This window comes from Engraulis encrasicolus, chromosome 21, assembly GCF_034702125.1.
Source record: "Engraulis encrasicolus isolate BLACKSEA-1 chromosome 21, IST_EnEncr_1.0, whole genome shotgun sequence".
Lineage (NCBI taxonomy): Eukaryota > Metazoa > Chordata > Actinopteri > Clupeiformes > Engraulidae > Engraulis > Engraulis encrasicolus.
In genome coordinates, this window is record NC_085877.1 from 51,906,342 (window position 1) to 51,924,688 (window position 18,347).

Genomic DNA, 18,347 nt, shown 5'->3' on the forward strand with positions numbered 1-18,347 from the left:
GCGAGAGTTACATAGGTTGCATCGTAAATCGGAGTACGGGCGGTTTTGAAACTAGTTTCGGTTACCGAGGGTCAGGCGGAGTACTTATGATTTTAAGATCTATGTGCTAGTCTGGTCGGGCCATGCTTATGGCTCGAGGGCTCACCCCCCTTCCCCATGTGAGGGAGCGTGGGCTAGGCCCACCCCCCTGGGAAGGTTTGATCACACCAGTTGGAATTGAAGCCTTGGGCTTCTTGCCTGAAGGGGGAACATGGCATTGCTGCCAGCTCATCAGCTCATCAGTCAGCTCATCGGATGAGCTGTGGTGCCTAGGTCCACTATGTCTTTCCTCCTGAGGGAGGGGTAGACGATTGCTGTCTAGCCGAGCCTTGAGGACGGCTAGTTTAGCTTTCAGGGTGGATGATGCTAACTGGTAGCTGTCAAATGGGATTGACTCAATGCAACCGTGGTCGTTACACCTACGGTGCAGGGGTGAACTTGGTTCACTTGATTGAAAAGCAGTGGGCTGCTCTCTAGGGCGGAGCTCGGGCTCCCCCCTTGCCAGGCTTGGCTGAGCCAGGCGTTGTGAACGATGGCGATTTGGCATCGGGTGGTCCGATGGCTGTTGGGGAGAGGATGCCCTGAACAGGGCTTGGACGGCCTGGACGGCGCTCGTCTGACCTAGTTGGGACTCATTACACGAGGCTTCGTGTAAAAGGATGTCGAATGCAGCGGGGAAGTGGGAGTTACCAAATGGGCGTTGGCTAACTGACAGTTGTCTGTCTATGATGAAAGGGAGCAGCTTGTGCTGGTCCACGGAATCAACCTGCAACATCCGGAGGCTACTTGGTACATCGGCTGGGACAAAAGACCTGGTGTCCTCTGCTTGGATGGGCTCTTTGCTCAGATGGACCATGGGCCACAAGAGGGAGTCGTAATCTGGATTACGCTCTGAATGAATCTGCCTATCTGGCAGTGCGTTCATCGTTTTTGGGATTGGACAATAGACTGCTAACGATGTTTCACATGGTTGCAAGAACGTGGTGAAGCTTTGGGATCGGCTGCGATCCGGGTGGCGTGGACGTTAAAGTCTGGTGCCAAGACTACTGTTAAGCAGTCCAACAGCTCACGTGGCTGTTGTCCGGTGTCGTCCGCAGTCAGGCTGTCAGCTTGCGTAAGCTGAACTGGAACTTCCTGTTCGATGCCTGGGTGCGGTTCACCTAACGCTGAGTCTAACACGTGGGTCACAGGAACTGGATTGCTCGTCCGTGGGTCTACGACATGCACTGGCGTGTGTTCAGGCGTGTCCGTTTCAGCCATGACACTGCATTCGCTCTGAATCGTGTCTCGGGGTTCCGTGTGAACCAAGTGGGAAGGAGAAGTGGCCAAGAAATGTTCCGGAGAGTCGAAGTGGGATTCAGACGGCAGGAGTTCACCGATGGCTGGAAGGGTGAGCTCAAAGTCCTGGAACGTTGGGTTCAGCTGCAGGTCTGGTGGCTGACGGCAGGAGACCGTGGGGTCGAGACACGTCAGGGGTGGTGCCAGAAGGTAAGCTGAATGGTGGTGCGCTTTGAGTAGCATGTTCCCGAACACTGCTACCTCAAGCTCCATGATTGGCCTGAAAGGTTGAAGACTTAGTTGGTCTTCGGAGAGAGCCAACTCAAGAGGGAAGCTAGCTGGGCTAGCCAGAAGGGCCTTGTCAAAGTTGCTAGCAACATGACACGCCTGGGGAAGCTTTTGTCAGGGACGCGTTGCTTCAAGATCAACCTGAAATGGGTGTCGGACGGGATCGGTACGGGAACTGGTGTCCTGGATGTTCAGGGCTAGCTGGGCTCTCAGTCTGACCAAAGTGTCAGCTCCGATGACCGAGAGGTCAGGGAGGCCGGGAATGACACTTAAAGAGTGGAGAAACTCTCTCCTGCGGGTGGTTAGCGACGCGGTGTCAGTGCCTAGGGCTCTGATGGTCGTCTGTGGTTGCTGAGCTGAAAGAAGACGAAAATTCTTCTGTATAAAGGCAGGAAGAGGAAAGCCATGACACATGGTGTCGAAGAAAGTCTGGCTAATGGCTTGTTCCTTAGCCAAGAATGCTAGCAGGGTGCTAAGAGTGGAGGTGCTATTGCTAGCGACCTCGTTGGCTAGCGAAGAGTGGTACCTCGTGGGTACGACTGCACCCAAAGGGAACGATGGGAGCTCGGTGAGCGAATTGTGGTTGAGAAGGACGTCTTTTGGGTGTAGCTGAGTCGAAGAATGGAGCTCTCCTCGGGTTCTCAACGGTGAAGCTGGATCCGGGATGCTGGAGCTCACCTGGGAGCAGGATGCAGTAAGATCGAGGCCCTCTAGGAGCCGCCATACCTCAGTATGGGCAAGGGCGTTTGTGTTGGGCTCAACACAAAGAATTCGTTCCTGTTGGTGGGAAGTTGGGGTCAGTGTGGGCGCGGCCCACTGTGGACCCTGGCGCTGGTCTTGAGGAAGCGCTGGCCTATCGAATAGGACTTGTTTGGGCTCTAGTGTGCACTCGTCTTCTTGCTCAACCTCTGGTGAGTTCAAGACTGGGTGACACGGAGTAGCAGGAGTGCTAGGAGGAAGGGCCGTGGAAGCACTTAGTGTGTCTCCCCCCTCGCCCCATGCTATGGGGGTGGAGGTCAAAGAGAGGGTCGAAAGGCAGAGGTTGGGGAGCACGCAGGGTGTCCCTCCCTTCAAACCTTACTAGGGGGTCGATGTCCCAGAGGATAGAGCATGGCTTTATCTCGGCTGCATAGACCTCAGGCTGACTCTCCCTAGGGTAATCACTTGCAGTGGGTAAGCTGGACTCGGACTGAAGAGGAGTTAGCACTAGGGGAGTGTCTGGATGCGTTGCTTGAACCATCTCTGGTTCCTCACAAGCCTCTTGGGGGAGTGGCTCAACAGCGCCCCCCTGGTCAGCTTTTGCAGCTGCTTGGAGCTGGCTGACCAAAACAGGGTCTACCCTAACTGTAGTCTCGCCTGACAGTGGGGTTAGGACTGGGTGCTTAGCTTGAGCTGCTTCTGGCTCCTTGTAAGACTCTTGGGGGGACTCTCTGGCGCCCCCCAGATCAGCTTTTGCAGCTGCTTCGAGCATACTAGCAGAGGCTGGGATTTCCCTAACTGTTTTCCCTGACAGTGGGGAAGTGATTGGAGGCATTGACAGAACGGCCGCGGGCACGTCGCAAGGCTCCAGGGGGTGTGACTCAACAGCGCCCCCATTATTCTCAGGTCTTAGGGCTTCTCTAAGCTGACTGACATAGGAGGATAGGCTCTCCAAAACAATCGGGGGGAGGTTTCTAGTTAACACATTTCGCCTGTGTACCAGCTCTGCCCGACGGGCTAGAACTAAAGCTAGGAGGGCTAGCCAGTTCTCGGGGGTATTGTCTCCACTGTGATCAATTATTTCATTGGTTAACACCGTAATGGCTAGGTTGCAACTTCTCTCGTTGAAACTATTGACCTCCTCTCGCATGTCAGGGGGAAAGTCGACTAGGTCCGTGACAGAGTCAACGAGCTCCATGACTTGGGAGTAGTAAGGTGCCATTCTTGGTGGCTGACTAAACACTGGTTGCAGGTTTAGTCTAATGTGGGGTAAATAATTAATTCATTAGATTGGGCTAATCTAACTATTAAATAGTTACCCTGTGTGGTACTAGATATCTTGTCGCTAAGGGTACGGGTTGTTAATCAATTACGTATAGAATGTTATCCAACAATTAATCAACCTGAAAGTAATTAGTTACGCATGGGAAACTAATACTAACCATTAACTAATCTCGGTCAGAATGTTGTCTAATACGGTAACTCATTGGACCTCGGGTATCACCAGAGCGTTACAACCAAATAGTACTAATTGTCAATTAATTAGGTTAGAAATCAAACTTGAATTTAACTGAATTAATTCGAGTGTCTGACAATTCGCGCAAACGTAATTAATACTGGATCTTAATCAGCCTGATTAGAACTTAATCTAATTCAATTCCTAATTAATATGCAAGTACTAAGCAGTTATACAAGAATGAACACGTCATTAATCAATTATATCAAATATTAATTTACTGTGCTAATTAAATTAGCTTGAGCGCATTTGTTATTTGTACTGGGTAGCAAGATTTCAGTTATAAAATCTGGTTGACACACTGTGTTGTTTACTCACCGTCAGAATTCACCTGAATTACACATTGGCCTTTAATTGTATATTCTAAGCAGTTTGTGAATTATTACAAAATGTACGTTGGAATCATTCAACTACTTCCTCACACGGGGCACCAAAATATGTAGGGGTAATTGCAGCTATGCAATTGAGATTACATTAATGGGCTCGACGAATAACTCCTCATACCATGGGTAACCAAGATATGTAGGAACAATCGCGTTTTGGGAGATTTATCAATTATGACTTATGTAATAAGCTCGACTTATGTAATAAGTCACAATTAATCAATCAAAAATGTAAATAAATCAGTCTCATTAATAAATCAGTCTCATAAATAAATCAGTCTCATTTGATTTGGATATTAATCTCAGTATTTCACAATGAATTGCAAAAGATCAAGACTAATAGGAGTACTTGTACACGTTGTGATTGGCAGTACAATGAAGCAGTCACCTTCAAAGGTATGAGACTTAAACCTAACTGTTCACTGTGACGGTCAACACAAGGGGCACAAAACTCAGTTGCAGGGCCAAAGTTCTAAGTAAGTTGATTCCGTACGTACACAATGCAATAACAGACAAAATGCAATAAAATCAAATGAATAACTTTTATTAACTACCAAGTAATCTAAATAAAGCATTACATTCAATGTCGGTTAAATGGAATAATACAAATATAAGGCGCAAATACTATAAAACAAGGAAAGAAAATAAAAGAAGAAAAGAGGGTAAAAGAGAGGGAGAAAGGCTTCTAGCCTGTGTTTGTGTGTGTGTGTGTGTGTTTGTTGTAGGTGGGGGGTGCGTGTGTGTCCCCTAGGGGACATGAAATGGCGGATCAAACGCGTGTGTGTGTTTGGTCAAGCCAAGCTAACATTGGGTACAGAAAGTTCAGGCAGAACAAAAGGCTATGGTAGCTAGTAGCTACCTAGTCTAAGGTAATAGCAGGTAGAGCTAGCTCTCCGGTGAGGCTAGGGGCCTGCAACGGTGTCTGGGATTTCTGTAATTAATGTACGCTATTCCGAATGGAAGAGAGAGAGAAAGAGAACCGAGACAGAGCAGGGAGTGAGAGACTGGTTGTCCAGAGCAATATCTGTAGTCGACTACAAATATGGCAACTCACATGTGTGGGGAAATATTGTCTAGGTATGGGAATGCACACAGAGCCGGCTAGCGTTAGCTAGCACGAGCTCAGAAAGTTTGCAGAGAGCACAGGACAATTAATGACTGTCTGGCGGACAGTACAGTGAGAAGGTTCTACTGAAATTGTACCGAGAGGCACGGGGTTGTCCTGGGGTTTCTACAAACGTGATTATTCTCGAGGGAGAGGGGGAGAGGAAAAGGGAGAGAGAGAGAGAGAAGCGGTGACTGTGTGTCAGTAGGAACAGCGTATGCTGTGGAGATTAGCAGCTGGCTAGCTAATCAAGGCAGGGCCGGTTGAGGCCGTGAACACAGTATCAAAATAATAAACACGCGCGCGCACAGATGTTTAGAAATTGCACGGTCGCATTCGAGAGGTTCACGGAGCGTTCCAAACATTTATATGCGTCCAAACAATGCTTGAAAACACTCCGATCGTTTCGAATGAGACGTAGCAACTAGTAAACAACCGGGAGAAAGTTAGTGATAGCAGGTTGCTAACTAAACAGAATGGGAATCAGACATGTATATGAAAATCAGCTAAGCTTACTTCAAAACACATCTAAACTTACAGTAGAGTAATATTGCCCAGATATGCCTACTGTGAAGGAGATGAAAAGGCTTCCAGCCTTTTCAGGAGAGAGAGAGTGGTTATCCTCAGTTGTGGACGAGAGTGGCCTGCAACGCTAGCAGTCTGCAGGGGTCCGAATATCCGATTCTCGGTGTGTAGACGAGTGTCCAACAGCGCACGAAGTCTGCTCCAAACGTCCGCTCCAGCGAGACAGGAAGGGTTGGGAAAAGTTGCATGCACAGTCCGGACGTGCGATGCTTTAGTCGTGAAACAATTGATGCATCAAAGTTCCACAAATGAATCCGGATGAAGTCTTGAGCAGGAACGTCCAGGCTACCGACTTATTAATGGGCTACTGCCTTCCAACAGTACAAACCGAAGACACTGTTGTCTCTGATTAAACTTTGCAAAGGAAGTAAAATTACAGCTGTGCAGGGATGAACTAAGCGTTATATTATCTGTATTCAGCCTAAATATCAGATAAAAGCTACGTTCAGAGTCTTTGTGCACAGTCTCTTGTACTGCACGGCAGCGCAGCATCCGTCCTGCTTGAGAGCGAACGGAAAAAGAGAGCCAGAATACTGTTTGTAGCATGGTTTTGTATCTTACTGTAGCTCACTGTAAGGGGGCGTCCTTCAGTGGTACATTGTAAACAGTCTTTTGGGCTCAGCGCCCTCTAGTGGAAGGGAGGAGAAGTGGCTGGGAGACCCTACAATAATAAATGTAAAAAAGGTAATTGTGCAAAAAGACATTCTGTGAGTTGGGATAGATGCAGAAAAACATACTCTGTCAGTTAAGTTAGACAATCTTAACATGACCTGGAACAAGTGTTGATGGATAGGCCTACATCTGATATAGTATAGGCCTAGTCTGTAGAAGTAGGCAGTGTACAGAGTATGATAGGGGTTGGAAATTCTCACAATGTCACAGTAAAGTACAGGTAAGTGTATTAGGCAAACACACACACACACACACACACACACACACACACACACACACACACACACACACACACACACACACAGGTTTCTCGGTCTGGGCCAGCTCTCATCTCAGGCAGTCCAGTCCCCTATGATAATGTTCTCCTTAGGGACTGTTCGTTATTTATTTTTGGGGTCGCCGGAAGATGTCCACCTTTGATCGTCAAATTTTGCATGACCCTCCCCTAACGAGCTTCAAAACTTTGATGACCCTCCCCGCGACGCCGTCAAAAAAAATGCATGACCCTCCCCTATGGAGAAGTAGTAAATAGCCCTATTCTACCTTATTTTTTATTTTTTTGACAAACGTTGATTGACCAACGCTGCTGCTAGCTTACTGGATGTTATTGTAGGCGCCCTCTTGAAAACTATAGTAGTCTACTTCACGAACGGGGGGGCATTTCATACATTTATAATTTGATTTAGCTTATGATAACTTATGATAGCTCTTCGACACAACAGAACACAACGGGGTATGAATCTGTGATCAATTTTAGCTAAATGGAGAAGCGTTTCTGAGGATATGTTACATCAAAGCATACAAACAAGGTAGGAATGCTTTTTTCTAATAAATGTGCCAAACATTTTTGGATGACCCTCCCCTAGCCAGCTTAAAAGAAATTGATGACCCTCCCCTCAGCAATGAAAAAAATGACGTGACCCTCCCCTATTTTCTTCCGGTGACCCCGAAAATAAATAACGAACAGTCCCTTAGTGTCCTTCTGTGTGTAACACTGATAGTGCGATATTACACAGTTGAAACCATTTAATATGTTCTATTTAATACTACAAATTGTTGTAATACTGTAGTAGACCCACTTGTACTCAGTGTTCGAATTATCCACCGGGCTTCGGGGGGGTCGGACTTTTTGCCCAACCCCCCCCCCCCCCCAAAAAAAAAAAACAAACAAAAAACAGGCGAGATACTTTTTTTTCTTGGAGTGGTAATATACTGTACAAAATGTAATACAACAACAGAACTTTTATGTGACGTGATGTGCAAAACAACAACAGCAATATGCTATTTGCAAACTGCCTGCTAGAGCTCATCATATGAATCAAGTGACCACGTTTGCGGGAAGATCACAAAGCACCCGTCTCAGTAGCCTATTGGTGTTTCCAGATTGAGCTGTTTTGGATGAACATCTGCGAGTAAAAGTGGATATTGGACAGGGTTTTCATGTACATTTGTGGCCATAGAAATAGGCCTTAGTAGAAAATAGTTTAGACTGCCTTGGTTTAGATGTAATGCCAGTTTGAGCTGTTTGGAGTGGAAATCATCTGTCACTGGTAACACTGCCTATGTGCTGCGCGCAGTGAACTCTATTCGGCAACACCGTCAGGTTCAACAATCCAGAGCGAGCACGACACCGGAGAAAACTGATGCTCTGATTCAACCACCTAGTAGCCAACGTTTCTCTCATACACACGCGTTGCTGCAACAAAAACGTCTACAATTTACAGTTGGCAACAACAAGCACAGACGCACAACCAACTCACTCAATGCTGAACAAAAGAAAACCGAGCCAACTTCAAAACTGATGTGGCTTTCCAAAAGCAAACTAGCAACTAACATTATGTAGTGAGTGACCACGGAAACACAACCAAGAACTTCGTGTCAAACAGAAAAGTGAACCCAATGACATACAGAATCAAGCTGTAAATTATCAGAATTACAACTCCCAAATTCCACATAGAGCTAGCTTGTAATGTGTGCGCTGTTCTTGAGATTGAAGAGTGCTATCAGATGCTAGTAGCCTAGTCATGGAAAGTAGGCCTACTGCTAGATGCTACATGATGGCATCTAACACAGTCAAAATAATAATTACTCCTATATTTGTCACGGCGGACAAAATGTAAAAATCCAATTTTCCTACCTTTCTGCTGCTATCCATTTGCCTCGCTAGACAGCTTGCTTGCTATCCATTTGCCTCGCCAGACAGCTTGCTTGACACAGCTATCCTTCTTGGTTTGTGGAGTCTCACTATCCATTTGCGCCTTCTTACTTAGTAAAATTATAATATTCCAATTATGCTTTAAATACATGATGAGCCTCGTCCTTTATTTTCTGTCATCAAGTACGCTACGTGTAGATTATTAGAGCAGTCCACCTCTTTCACTGAGACCCCTTGTGCATGTTGACTTTGATGGAATTCTGATGTGGGCTATCGTTTTTTTTTCTCTCGTGGGGGAAAGGGAATTGGCGGTCACCTGTCTCGAGTGTTAGTAAGTTCAGTTCTTTAAAGTTGAAGTCATATTAGTTTCATGTATATTTCTTTCACAAATCACGGGGATCCTTCACCTTGACCCCCCTCGCTCGCAGCTGTAAAGGCCCATTTATACCCTACGGTAATTACGGAAACGGACGCTTTCACCCGGTTCCGGGGGTCGTTTCATCCGTCAGTTTGTCCGTTGGTCGAGTGCTTAGCAATCCGGTGACTACGGGTGAAACGGAGCAATACCAGAGGCGGCCGTGGGTGGCAGTATAGTGAAAAAGACACCAATTTACAAAACTCAACGAAGAAGAGAAGTATTTCACATCTAAAAACGATACAAATAGTAAATGAAATAACCTGTGAGTTTGTGAAAGGGTATATTTCCATTACCATGCTAGCCAAGCTAAAAACATGCCTCATTTGTTTACATTTGGGCTCGGAGGACGTTCGTTTTCCCAACAACAAACCTAAATGGCCAGCACGAAGCCTCCTGGATTTGTTTATACATCATTACACAAATCTTAAAGTTGTTTCAGTGTGTTATCTCCGTGAATCCAAGGTCTGGCTATTTTATTTGGGCTAAATAATTTGTAAAACGAACACAAATCTGCCACAGCAACTGTCCATTCATAGCCAACCGACTCTGCCCTCTAGAGGATTTATTACGTAACATCAATTTTACGGACGGAGGTATGAATGCAACTCGGTTGGCCCGGAAAGACGAATTTCGTCCGGTTCCGTAGGGTATAAATGGGCCTTAACACATGAGTTCACCGCGCACCAGAACCAACCCTGCCGAATGTTTTGACAACTCTCAAACTGCGAGGATGTGAAACGTCCGCTGGTGGTACAGTCCATTGAAGGGGTGTTCCAAAAACTCATGTTATTTTGTTATTCATAGTACACGTTCAAAATTACAAGTAACAAGACATTTTTAACATCTGATTTTTAACAATACCTCAATGTTTCCAGTACCCCCCAAAAGTGTAATTTAGTCCCATTTGGGGGGTATCAAGTCCCAATCGGGAGGGTCAAACCCCCCCGGTACCCCCCGTAATTCGAACACTGCCTGTACTCATACAACTCTGTTATACAAGTGGCAACAGCAGTCATCCAGAAGGCTACAGATCTGTGGCTACAGCGCTGTGAGTCTCCACCTGGTGGTTCGGCGACAGTACTGCACCCAGTGTTGCTGTTTTGGCGCTAGAATCCAATCTCTCTCCCGGTGGCCCGTGCTGTTACCGTAGCCACTGCACCACCAGGGCTCTACGCACTTCACCACCACAAGGGCCACAAGTTTATGCATAGCCATTTAGCCAGCTGGGATTTTAGACACTTTGCACTTCAGTGCCTTGCTGTGTGTGTAAACTCCGCAGATTGTTCCCCCTCATCTGGTCTTTATCCGCAGAAATAAGATGATGAGGTAAGTATTTCCGGTCCGCCATCTTGTCTTGTCCCCGTGTGTAGTGAGAAAGGGGTTTGTTTGGAATAACCGGGCAGCCTATTCCGTGTTTTACTTGTTAGTTTTCATTTTAAAAGATGTCGAAGCGACATCGCTTGGATCTAGGTGACGAGTATTCGTCAAATAAGAAAAGGACCTCGTCTGATGGGTGAGTAGATGGGAACGCTGTTTGGTGTTTGTGTCTGGAATCGGTCTGTCAGGACTGTGGAGCATGGTGGTGGCTAACTAAGTTAGCTAGCTAGCCATGACGGCGAATCGACTGAAACAGGTTTAACTACTGATATAATGGCCCAAGGCTAGTGCTCTCGTGTGCGATGATTTAACGTGTGTCCTGTAATATGGGCGGACACACGGTATTTCTGTGATGTGGATGGTGTACTGTGAAAATGTTTGCATGGGGCCGTGGGCTCGATTTGAATGAAATGGTCTCGTTAGCTAACTAGCCAGCTAGCACGTGGGGCTAGGGGGAATAGACTCGTAGCCTACATGATCATCCTTGCGCGGTGTGTTTCCAGACACTAAATCTACTTCGCTTATAAACTGTAACTCCGTTACTATCTATTGGATGTTTTCATGTAACTTTGTTATGGGTTTGCGTTCTACGTTCCTCAGTTGTTGGTTACATTGACCTGAATGCAGTTGATCTTCATTAACCTGCTAAGCTAAAGCTAGCTAGCCAGTGGTTTAGAGACGTATCGATGCGGTGTGCAGCCAGCTAGTTAGATATCCAATATATGGAAGTACGGCTACAGTCTTTTACAAACTGTCAACGATTCTGCACACTGTAGAGCGTAAATGGCGAGGTTGAAAGAGCCAGTGGCTGTAGTATTTGCTGCGTTCGTGTATGTGGTGTTTGCTAGCGTGGTGTGAGTGTGTGTGTTGTGGTATTCGGCTCAAGGTACCCGCACCGGCATCATGGGTGAATCCCAACTCGGCCCGTTATTGAGGCTAGCTAGCTAGCACACAAGCTAGACGTCAAGACGACGTGTGTGTGTGTGTGTGTGTGTGTGTGTGTGTGTGTGTGTGTGTGTGTGTGTGTGTGTGTGTGTGTGATTGGCTAACACAGACCAGACAATGTGTGTGCGTGTAACTAGCTAACACACACAGAGCAGACGTCAAGACAGCGCGCGTGGTGTCTGTGTGTAACCAGTTAACACACATCCGCGACCAGACGAACTAGAGCTGCGAACACATGCGGTGGAGTGTGTATGATAGTAGTGAGGTTTGTGTACACACGCGTGTGTATGTGTTATCGTAGTAGTGGCGTGTGTGTGTGTGTTTTGTGTAGTGTCTGTTGTTTGATCAGGGGTAGTTGCTGGGACACTTGGAGTTGGAGCAATCGGAGACTGTCAACTCGCACACACCGTCCAGTTACCCTACTGTCTTGGGGAGTTCTATTACATTACATTGCACTTAGCTGACGCTTTCATTTATTCAAAGCGACTTACAGTTAAGATTTTGTCAGAGTACTTGTTACAACCCCTGGAGCAGTGTGGGGTTAGGTGCATTGGTACAGGGTATTGGTTACAGTCCCTGGAGCAGTGTGGGGTTAGGTGCCTTGCTCAGGGGCACTTCAGCCATAGATGGAGATGAAGGGGGAGGTCAGGGGGATTCGAACCTGCAACCCCTAGATTGAAAGAACAACTCTCTACACACTAGGCCACAGTTTTATGTGTATGTTCCTCACATGTGCTTGAGGAGAGGGATGAGGGGAGGAGAGGAGAGGAGAGTAAAGGAGAGGACGGGAGAGGCGGGGAGAGGAGAGGAGAGGGGTGCACCAGCGTGTGTGTGTGTCTGTGTGTGTGTCTGCGTTTCTGTGTGTCCGTGTGCACTGTTCACTTCGTGTGAGTTCACTGCTGAGACGTTGTTGTTATTGTCTGAGTGTCACCCCCCCTCATCATGCCATCTCTAGTGCCCCCCCCTATGTCATCTCCAGTAGCCATCTCTAGTGGGCACCACCCCCCCCTCTCCCTCTCTCTCTCCTTTCTCCTCTCCTCTCCTCTCCAATCATTTCCACTCCTCTCCTCTCCCCTCCTCTCCTATCCTCTCTTCTCCCCTCTCTCCCCTCTCCTCTCGTCTCGTCTCCTATCCTCTCCTCTCCTCTCCTCTCCTCTTCTCTTCTCTTCTCTTCTCTTCTCTTCTCTTCTCTTCTCTTCTCTCCTCCTTTCTCATCCCCTCTCCTCTCCTCTCCTCTCCTCTCCTCTCCTCTCCTCTCCTCTCCTCATCCCTCTCTCCTCATCCCTCTCTCCTCATCCCTCTCTCCTCTCCTCCCCTCTCCTCTCCTCATTCTCCTCTCCTCTCCTCTCCTCCTCTCTCCTCTCCCCTCTCTCCTCTCCCCCTCTCTCTCCTCTGCCCTCCTCTCTTCTCTCCTCTCCCCTCTCCTCTCTCCTCTCCTCTCCTCTACTCTCCTCTTCTCATCCCTCCTCTCCTCTCCTCTCTCCTCTCCTCTCCTCTCCTCTCCTCTCCTCTCCTCTCGTCTCCTCTCCTCTCCTCTCCTCTCCTCTCCTCATCCCTCTCTCCTCATCTCCTCTTTACAGTAAAGACCAGAAGTGTGTGAGACAACCACTCTAAAAAGCGCCAGAGACACACACACTTGCACTCATCCCTCTTCTCTTCTCATCCTTCTCTCCTCCCCTCTCCTCACCTCATCCCTCTCTCCACTTCTCATTCCTCTCCTCTCTCCTCCCCTCTCCTCTCCTCTCCTCATCTCTCCTCTCCTCTTCTCATCCCCCTCTCCTCTCCTCTCCTCTTCTCTTCTCATCCCTCTCCTTTCCTCTCCTCTCCTCATCCCCCTCTCCTCTCCTCTCCTCCATTCCCTTCTCTCCTCCTCTCCTCTCCTCTCCTCCTCCTCTCCTCTCCTCATCCCTCTCTCCTCATCCCTCCCTCCTCATCCCTCTCCTCTCCTTTCTTCTCCTCTCCTCTCCTCTCCTCTCCTCTCCTCTCCTCACCTCTCCTCTCTTCTCCTCTTCTCCTCCCCCTCTCCTCTCCTCTTCTCCTCTCCTCATCCCTCTCTCCTCTCCTCTCCTCCTCTCTCCTCTCCTCTCCTCATCCCTCTCTCCTCTCCTCTCTCCTCTCCTCTCCTCTCCTCTCCTCTCCTCTCTCCTCATCCCTCTCTCCTCTCCTCTCCTCTTCTCATCCCTCTCCTCTCCTCTTCTGTCCTCCACAGTAAAGATCGTGACCGGGAGAGGGACGACCGTTCTAAGGAGCGTGAGCGAGATCGTGGCGATCGGGATCGAGACAGAGAGCGGGATCGAGAGCGCGGCGGGGGCGTAGGCCCGGGGGGCGTAGGGGGGGTGTTGCCCCCGGCGATGGGTCTGATGGGGGGCGTGGGGGGGTTGGGAGGGGGTCTCCTGCCCCCCCTTAAACAGACGGCCATGCAGCAACAGATCAACCCCTTCACAAACCTGCCACACACACAGGTGAGGAGAGAGATGAACAGTAATGAAATGTATTTTTAAAAATGTATTTATGTGTATTAATGTCATTCTTGGTTTTTAATGTCAAGAGAAATGTATTTGTTTCTGCCATGAAAAAGTAATTGTGTGTGTGTGTGCAGCTCGTGCAGAGATACTATGAGATCCTGAAGAAGCGTATTGGTTACAGTGACTTAACGTGTGTGTGTGTGTGTGTGTGTGTAGAGATACTATGAGATCCTGAGGAAGCGTATTCTTAACGTGTGTGTGTATGTGTGTGTGTGTGTGTGTGTGTGTAGAGATACTATGAGATCCTGAAGAAGCGTATTCTTAACGTGTGTGTGTGTGTATGTGTGTGTGTGTGTGTGTAGAGATACTATGAGATCCTCAAGAAGCGTCTGCAGCTGCCGGTGTGGGAGTATAAGGAGCGATTCTCAGACATCCTGACCAGGAACCAAACCTTCGTCCTGGTGGGAGAAACCGGCTCAGGGAAGACCACACAGGTACGGGGAGGGGTGCGGGGCTAGACAGGTACGAAGCGGGGTGGGTGGGTGCTCAGGGAATTCCACACAGGTATGGGGGGGGGACCACACAGGTATGGGAGGGGGGGGGGGGGGCGTGCACTAGACAGGACAGGTATGAAGCAGTGGGCGGGGGGGGGGGGGACCGGCTCAGGGAAGACCACACAGGTACCAAGCAGAGGGTGTGTAATAAGTGTGGGTGTGTATGTAGTGTGTGTGTGTGTGTGTGTGTGTGTGTATATATAATGTGTGTGTGTGTGTGTATATAATGTGTGTGTGTGTGTGTGTGGACACATGTGGCGTGGCATGTAATAAGTGTGTGTATATAATGTGTGTGTGTGTCCACTAGATTCCCCAGTGGTGTGTGGAGTCTGTGCGTTGCCTGGGGGGTCCCAAACGTGACGCAGCGTGTAATAAGTGTGTTTATATAATGTGTTTGTGTGTGTATATAATGTGTGTGTGTGTATATAATGTGTGTGTGTGTGTGTGTGTGTGTGTGTGTGTGTATATAATGTGTGTGTGTGTGTCCACTAGATTCCTCAGTGGTGTGTGGACTCTGTGCGTTGTCTGGGGGGTCCCAAGCGCGGCGTGGCTTGTAATAAGTGTGTGTATAATGTGTGTGTGTGTGTGTGTGTGTGTGTGTGTGTGTGTGTGTGCTGTAGATTCCTCAGTGGTGTGTGGACTCTGTGCGTTGCCTGGGGGGTCCTAAACGCGGCGTGTGTGTAAATAATGTGTGTGTGTGTGTGTGTGTGTGTGTCCACTAGATTCCTCAGTGGTGTGTGGACTCTGTGCGTTGCCTGGGGGGTCCTAAACGCGGCGTGGCGTGTACGCAGCCCAGAAGAGTGGCGGCCATGTCTGTAGCGCAGCGCGTCGCCGACGAGATGGACGTGATGCTCGGACAGGAAGTGGGGTACTCCATACGCTTTGAAGACTGCAGCTCCGCCAAGACCATCCTCAAGTAAGCACATTTGTAGTTCAATAGTCACGTCTTACAATGCGTTTCAATGGGAGAAAAGACTACACGCTAGGCTACCTGAAGAGGCAATTTTTGTAGTTCAATAGCCATGGTTTATAATGCGTTTCAATCGGAGAAAAGACTACACGCTAGGCTACCTCAAGTAAACACATTTGTAGTTCAATAGTCACGTCTTACAATGCGTTTCAATATGCGACCTTGCCTCCTCCACTTGCCTCCTCCACTTGCTTCTCGTCATGATGACATCACATCACTGACAACAGCATTATATTTCAATATCTTGCAAAAGCTCAATTGTAGAGTCTTCTTCTCATTTGCATTTGGGATGGTGAATGAAAAACAGTCCCTCAAAAGTTGTTGTGGCGGCTAGGCTGACAGCTGGGAAACTTTATCGTTTTCTCCATGGAGGAGGGGCCAGAAGGCGGGACGAGGAGACAAGCACAAGTAGATTAGGCAAGGTCGTATATTAAAACTCACTCAGTGCGTTTCAATGGGAGAAAAGACTACACGCTAGGCTGCCTGAAGAGGCCATTTTTGTAGTTCAATAGCCATGGTTTGCAATGCGTTTTAATGGGAGAAAAGACTACACGCTAGGCTACCTCAAGTAAGGAGATTTGTGGTTCAATAGTCAGTCCCACCAGGAAATCGCGGGCATTTTCTCAAAAAATCGCGGTCGGAATTGCCAGATGGTGCACGAGGATTTCCAGAAAATCGCGATAAAAGTTGCGGAGCTTCTTACTGTGTTGTTGCGATTTTGTTGCGGCATGAAGTGAAAGGTGCGATTTTTGTTGCGATTTTTAATGTGCTTCCCCACGCTTGAAAGTAAAGGACACTGCCACATTCCAGTCCTCTGGTGTTTTTATATTATTTCCATTTTTATATTATAATTTTGGTTCTTAGGCAAAGCAGGGAAGCTGCCTGGGCGAGTTTTTAGCCAGAATGTCGTCGTGAAAAGCTCCATCTTTTTCATGCTGCCATTACGACACCCTTCATTACAATGCTGTTTATGGCCGTTTGACTCTGTTTTAAATGTCATCACCGTTTCAAATTGTAAGCATACAAACTTCGTATCATGTCGATATCCATTCCTGACTTTAAAAAAAGTGGATACATAATTAACTATAAGTAGGCGGGCGGAATTGGGCATGTCCACCCAGAGCTGCGCGACAGAACCTGACTGAAATCCTGGTTAATGCTACACATAGCCTGCCTGTGTCGGCGTTTAATTTTCAAGCTTGTCAAAAGCAACACAAATAAAAGCAGAGAGAGGGGTCGCTTTCGAAAGAAGGCATAGCCTAGGTTTTTTTTTTTGTTCTGCCGTCCGGCTGATGATCATCATTCAATGTAACGAGGATGGAGTTCACAGATTTCCTTTTGTGAAGGGTGCTTGCTGAATAATGCTCAGAAATTATATTAATTTTGGTGCTCTTGTGAATATAAAAGACGACGACATTGTTATCTATAAAACACCACGTCGCCTGCAGAACCGAGGTCTCAGCTGTCAACGATGCTCATATGGGCTACACGTTTTGGCCGGTGATGAAAACAGTTATAAAGCCCTGCATGCACTTTCACTGGGACTTCTGGCGAGTCCATCGTTCTCTGGAATGTTTAACTTGACCCTCTGTAGCCTACTTGGAGATCCACCACCATTTTTCAGCAGAGGTAAAAGTGAAAGTGATGCAATGCTGCGCATGCCATTGAGTCCCAAACTGTTAGGCTTGACTTCTCAAAGGGCATGAAACGGTTTTGCAAATGCAATGCCCTTTGTTGTGTTCACTGATATATTGGTAAAAAATAGCCCACAACAAAACAGAATCGTTCCTCGACAGCACAGCAGCCAGCGTGAGTCAAGTGATTATAAGCATAACGTGATTGGGGACAACGACGGTGGGGACGAGAGCGCAAGCAATATTGCGTGCTGCTTATGACAAGTTCATTTACATAGGCTATTCACAAATATTTTCAGTTTTGTTCAGTTTCATATTAGGCCTACTGGTCTTTTGTAACGTTAAGTAGGCCTATTTAAAATGAGCTAATATTATTTACTGACTGATTGCAGTCATTTTTGTCGGACATTTTGTCCGGCCACATTTTATTTTGCCGGTCATTCATGCATGCAAACGGCCAATGTCCGGCCACAGCCGGCTAACGTGAACCCTGACCATAGCCCAATTTGCGCGAAAGAGATTACTATATCGGCCAGGCACGCACGCAGCATTCACAATGAAGGATGGAAATTACTGCTTTGTTGTGGACAAGGCATTTGCGCATCTCAATTCGGAGGGAAAATGTTGCCTTCTGTATGCGCACAAGTCAAACACCAAAGTGGTCCAGCAGGTGGACCGCTTTAGAAAAAAGAAAACACATCTTGTTGTAGGAGCCCTATAGGCCTACTTGGCGTAATGTAGCCTAGACGACTGTCATGAAGTGTTAATTAGGCTATATATCTATGTAGGCCTACCACATTTTAAAAATGTAGGCCTATTGGTTATGCCAGACTAGTAGTCATACATTTTCCCTCCTGTGACCATGCGAGCAGACGCGCAATGAGAACATGGCGTTTCCTACATTCGTATTTATTAGTTTTTTTTCCCCCTCACCGACAACTTGTAGGCCCACATGCATAGTAAAGTGCTGGGACTGATTGCTAGGTTACTTTTTTATTGTATTTTTTATTGTATTATCCTTTTTGAAAGGAAGTTTGTCGACGTCAGTGAAGTCAGCGCAACATGGATTGGTTCAAAGTGTTCAAAGTTGCGGGAAATCGCGGTGATTGGTTAAAGTTGCGCTCTCGTGCAGAATTCGCGGGAATTCATTGAAGTTGCGAAAAACGACGCGATCGCAACATCGCGATTTCCTGGGGGGACTGAATAGTCACGTCTTATAATGCGTTTCAATGGGAGAGAAGACCAATTTCTGAGCAGCATCTAG

At 47.5% G+C, this 18,347-nt stretch overlaps 1 protein-coding gene across 4 annotated transcripts in view; it reads left to right on the forward strand.

Annotated features, from left to right (window-relative positions):
* Positions 1 to 10,211: 10,211 nt before the first annotated feature.
* Positions 10,212 to 18,347, forward strand: part of dhx15 (DEAH (Asp-Glu-Ala-His) box helicase 15) — a 26,956-nt gene continuing 18,820 nt past the window's right edge. For 3 of the 4 annotated variants that reach the window (XM_063186765.1, XM_063186764.1, XM_063186767.1), the window contains exons 1-4: positions 10,487 to 10,651; positions 13,670 to 13,922; positions 14,288 to 14,419; positions 15,202 to 15,395. In XM_063186765.1, the coding sequence (XP_063042835.1) occupies positions 10,581 to 10,651; positions 13,670 to 13,922; positions 14,288 to 14,419; positions 15,202 to 15,395 (650 nt within the window). In that variant the 5' untranslated portion in view covers positions 10,487 to 10,580. Of the gene's footprint in view, positions 10,465 to 10,486; positions 10,652 to 13,669; positions 13,923 to 14,287; positions 14,420 to 15,201; positions 15,396 to 18,347 lie in introns of those variants that run through there. The other variant, XM_063186766.1, reaches the window with a different exon arrangement.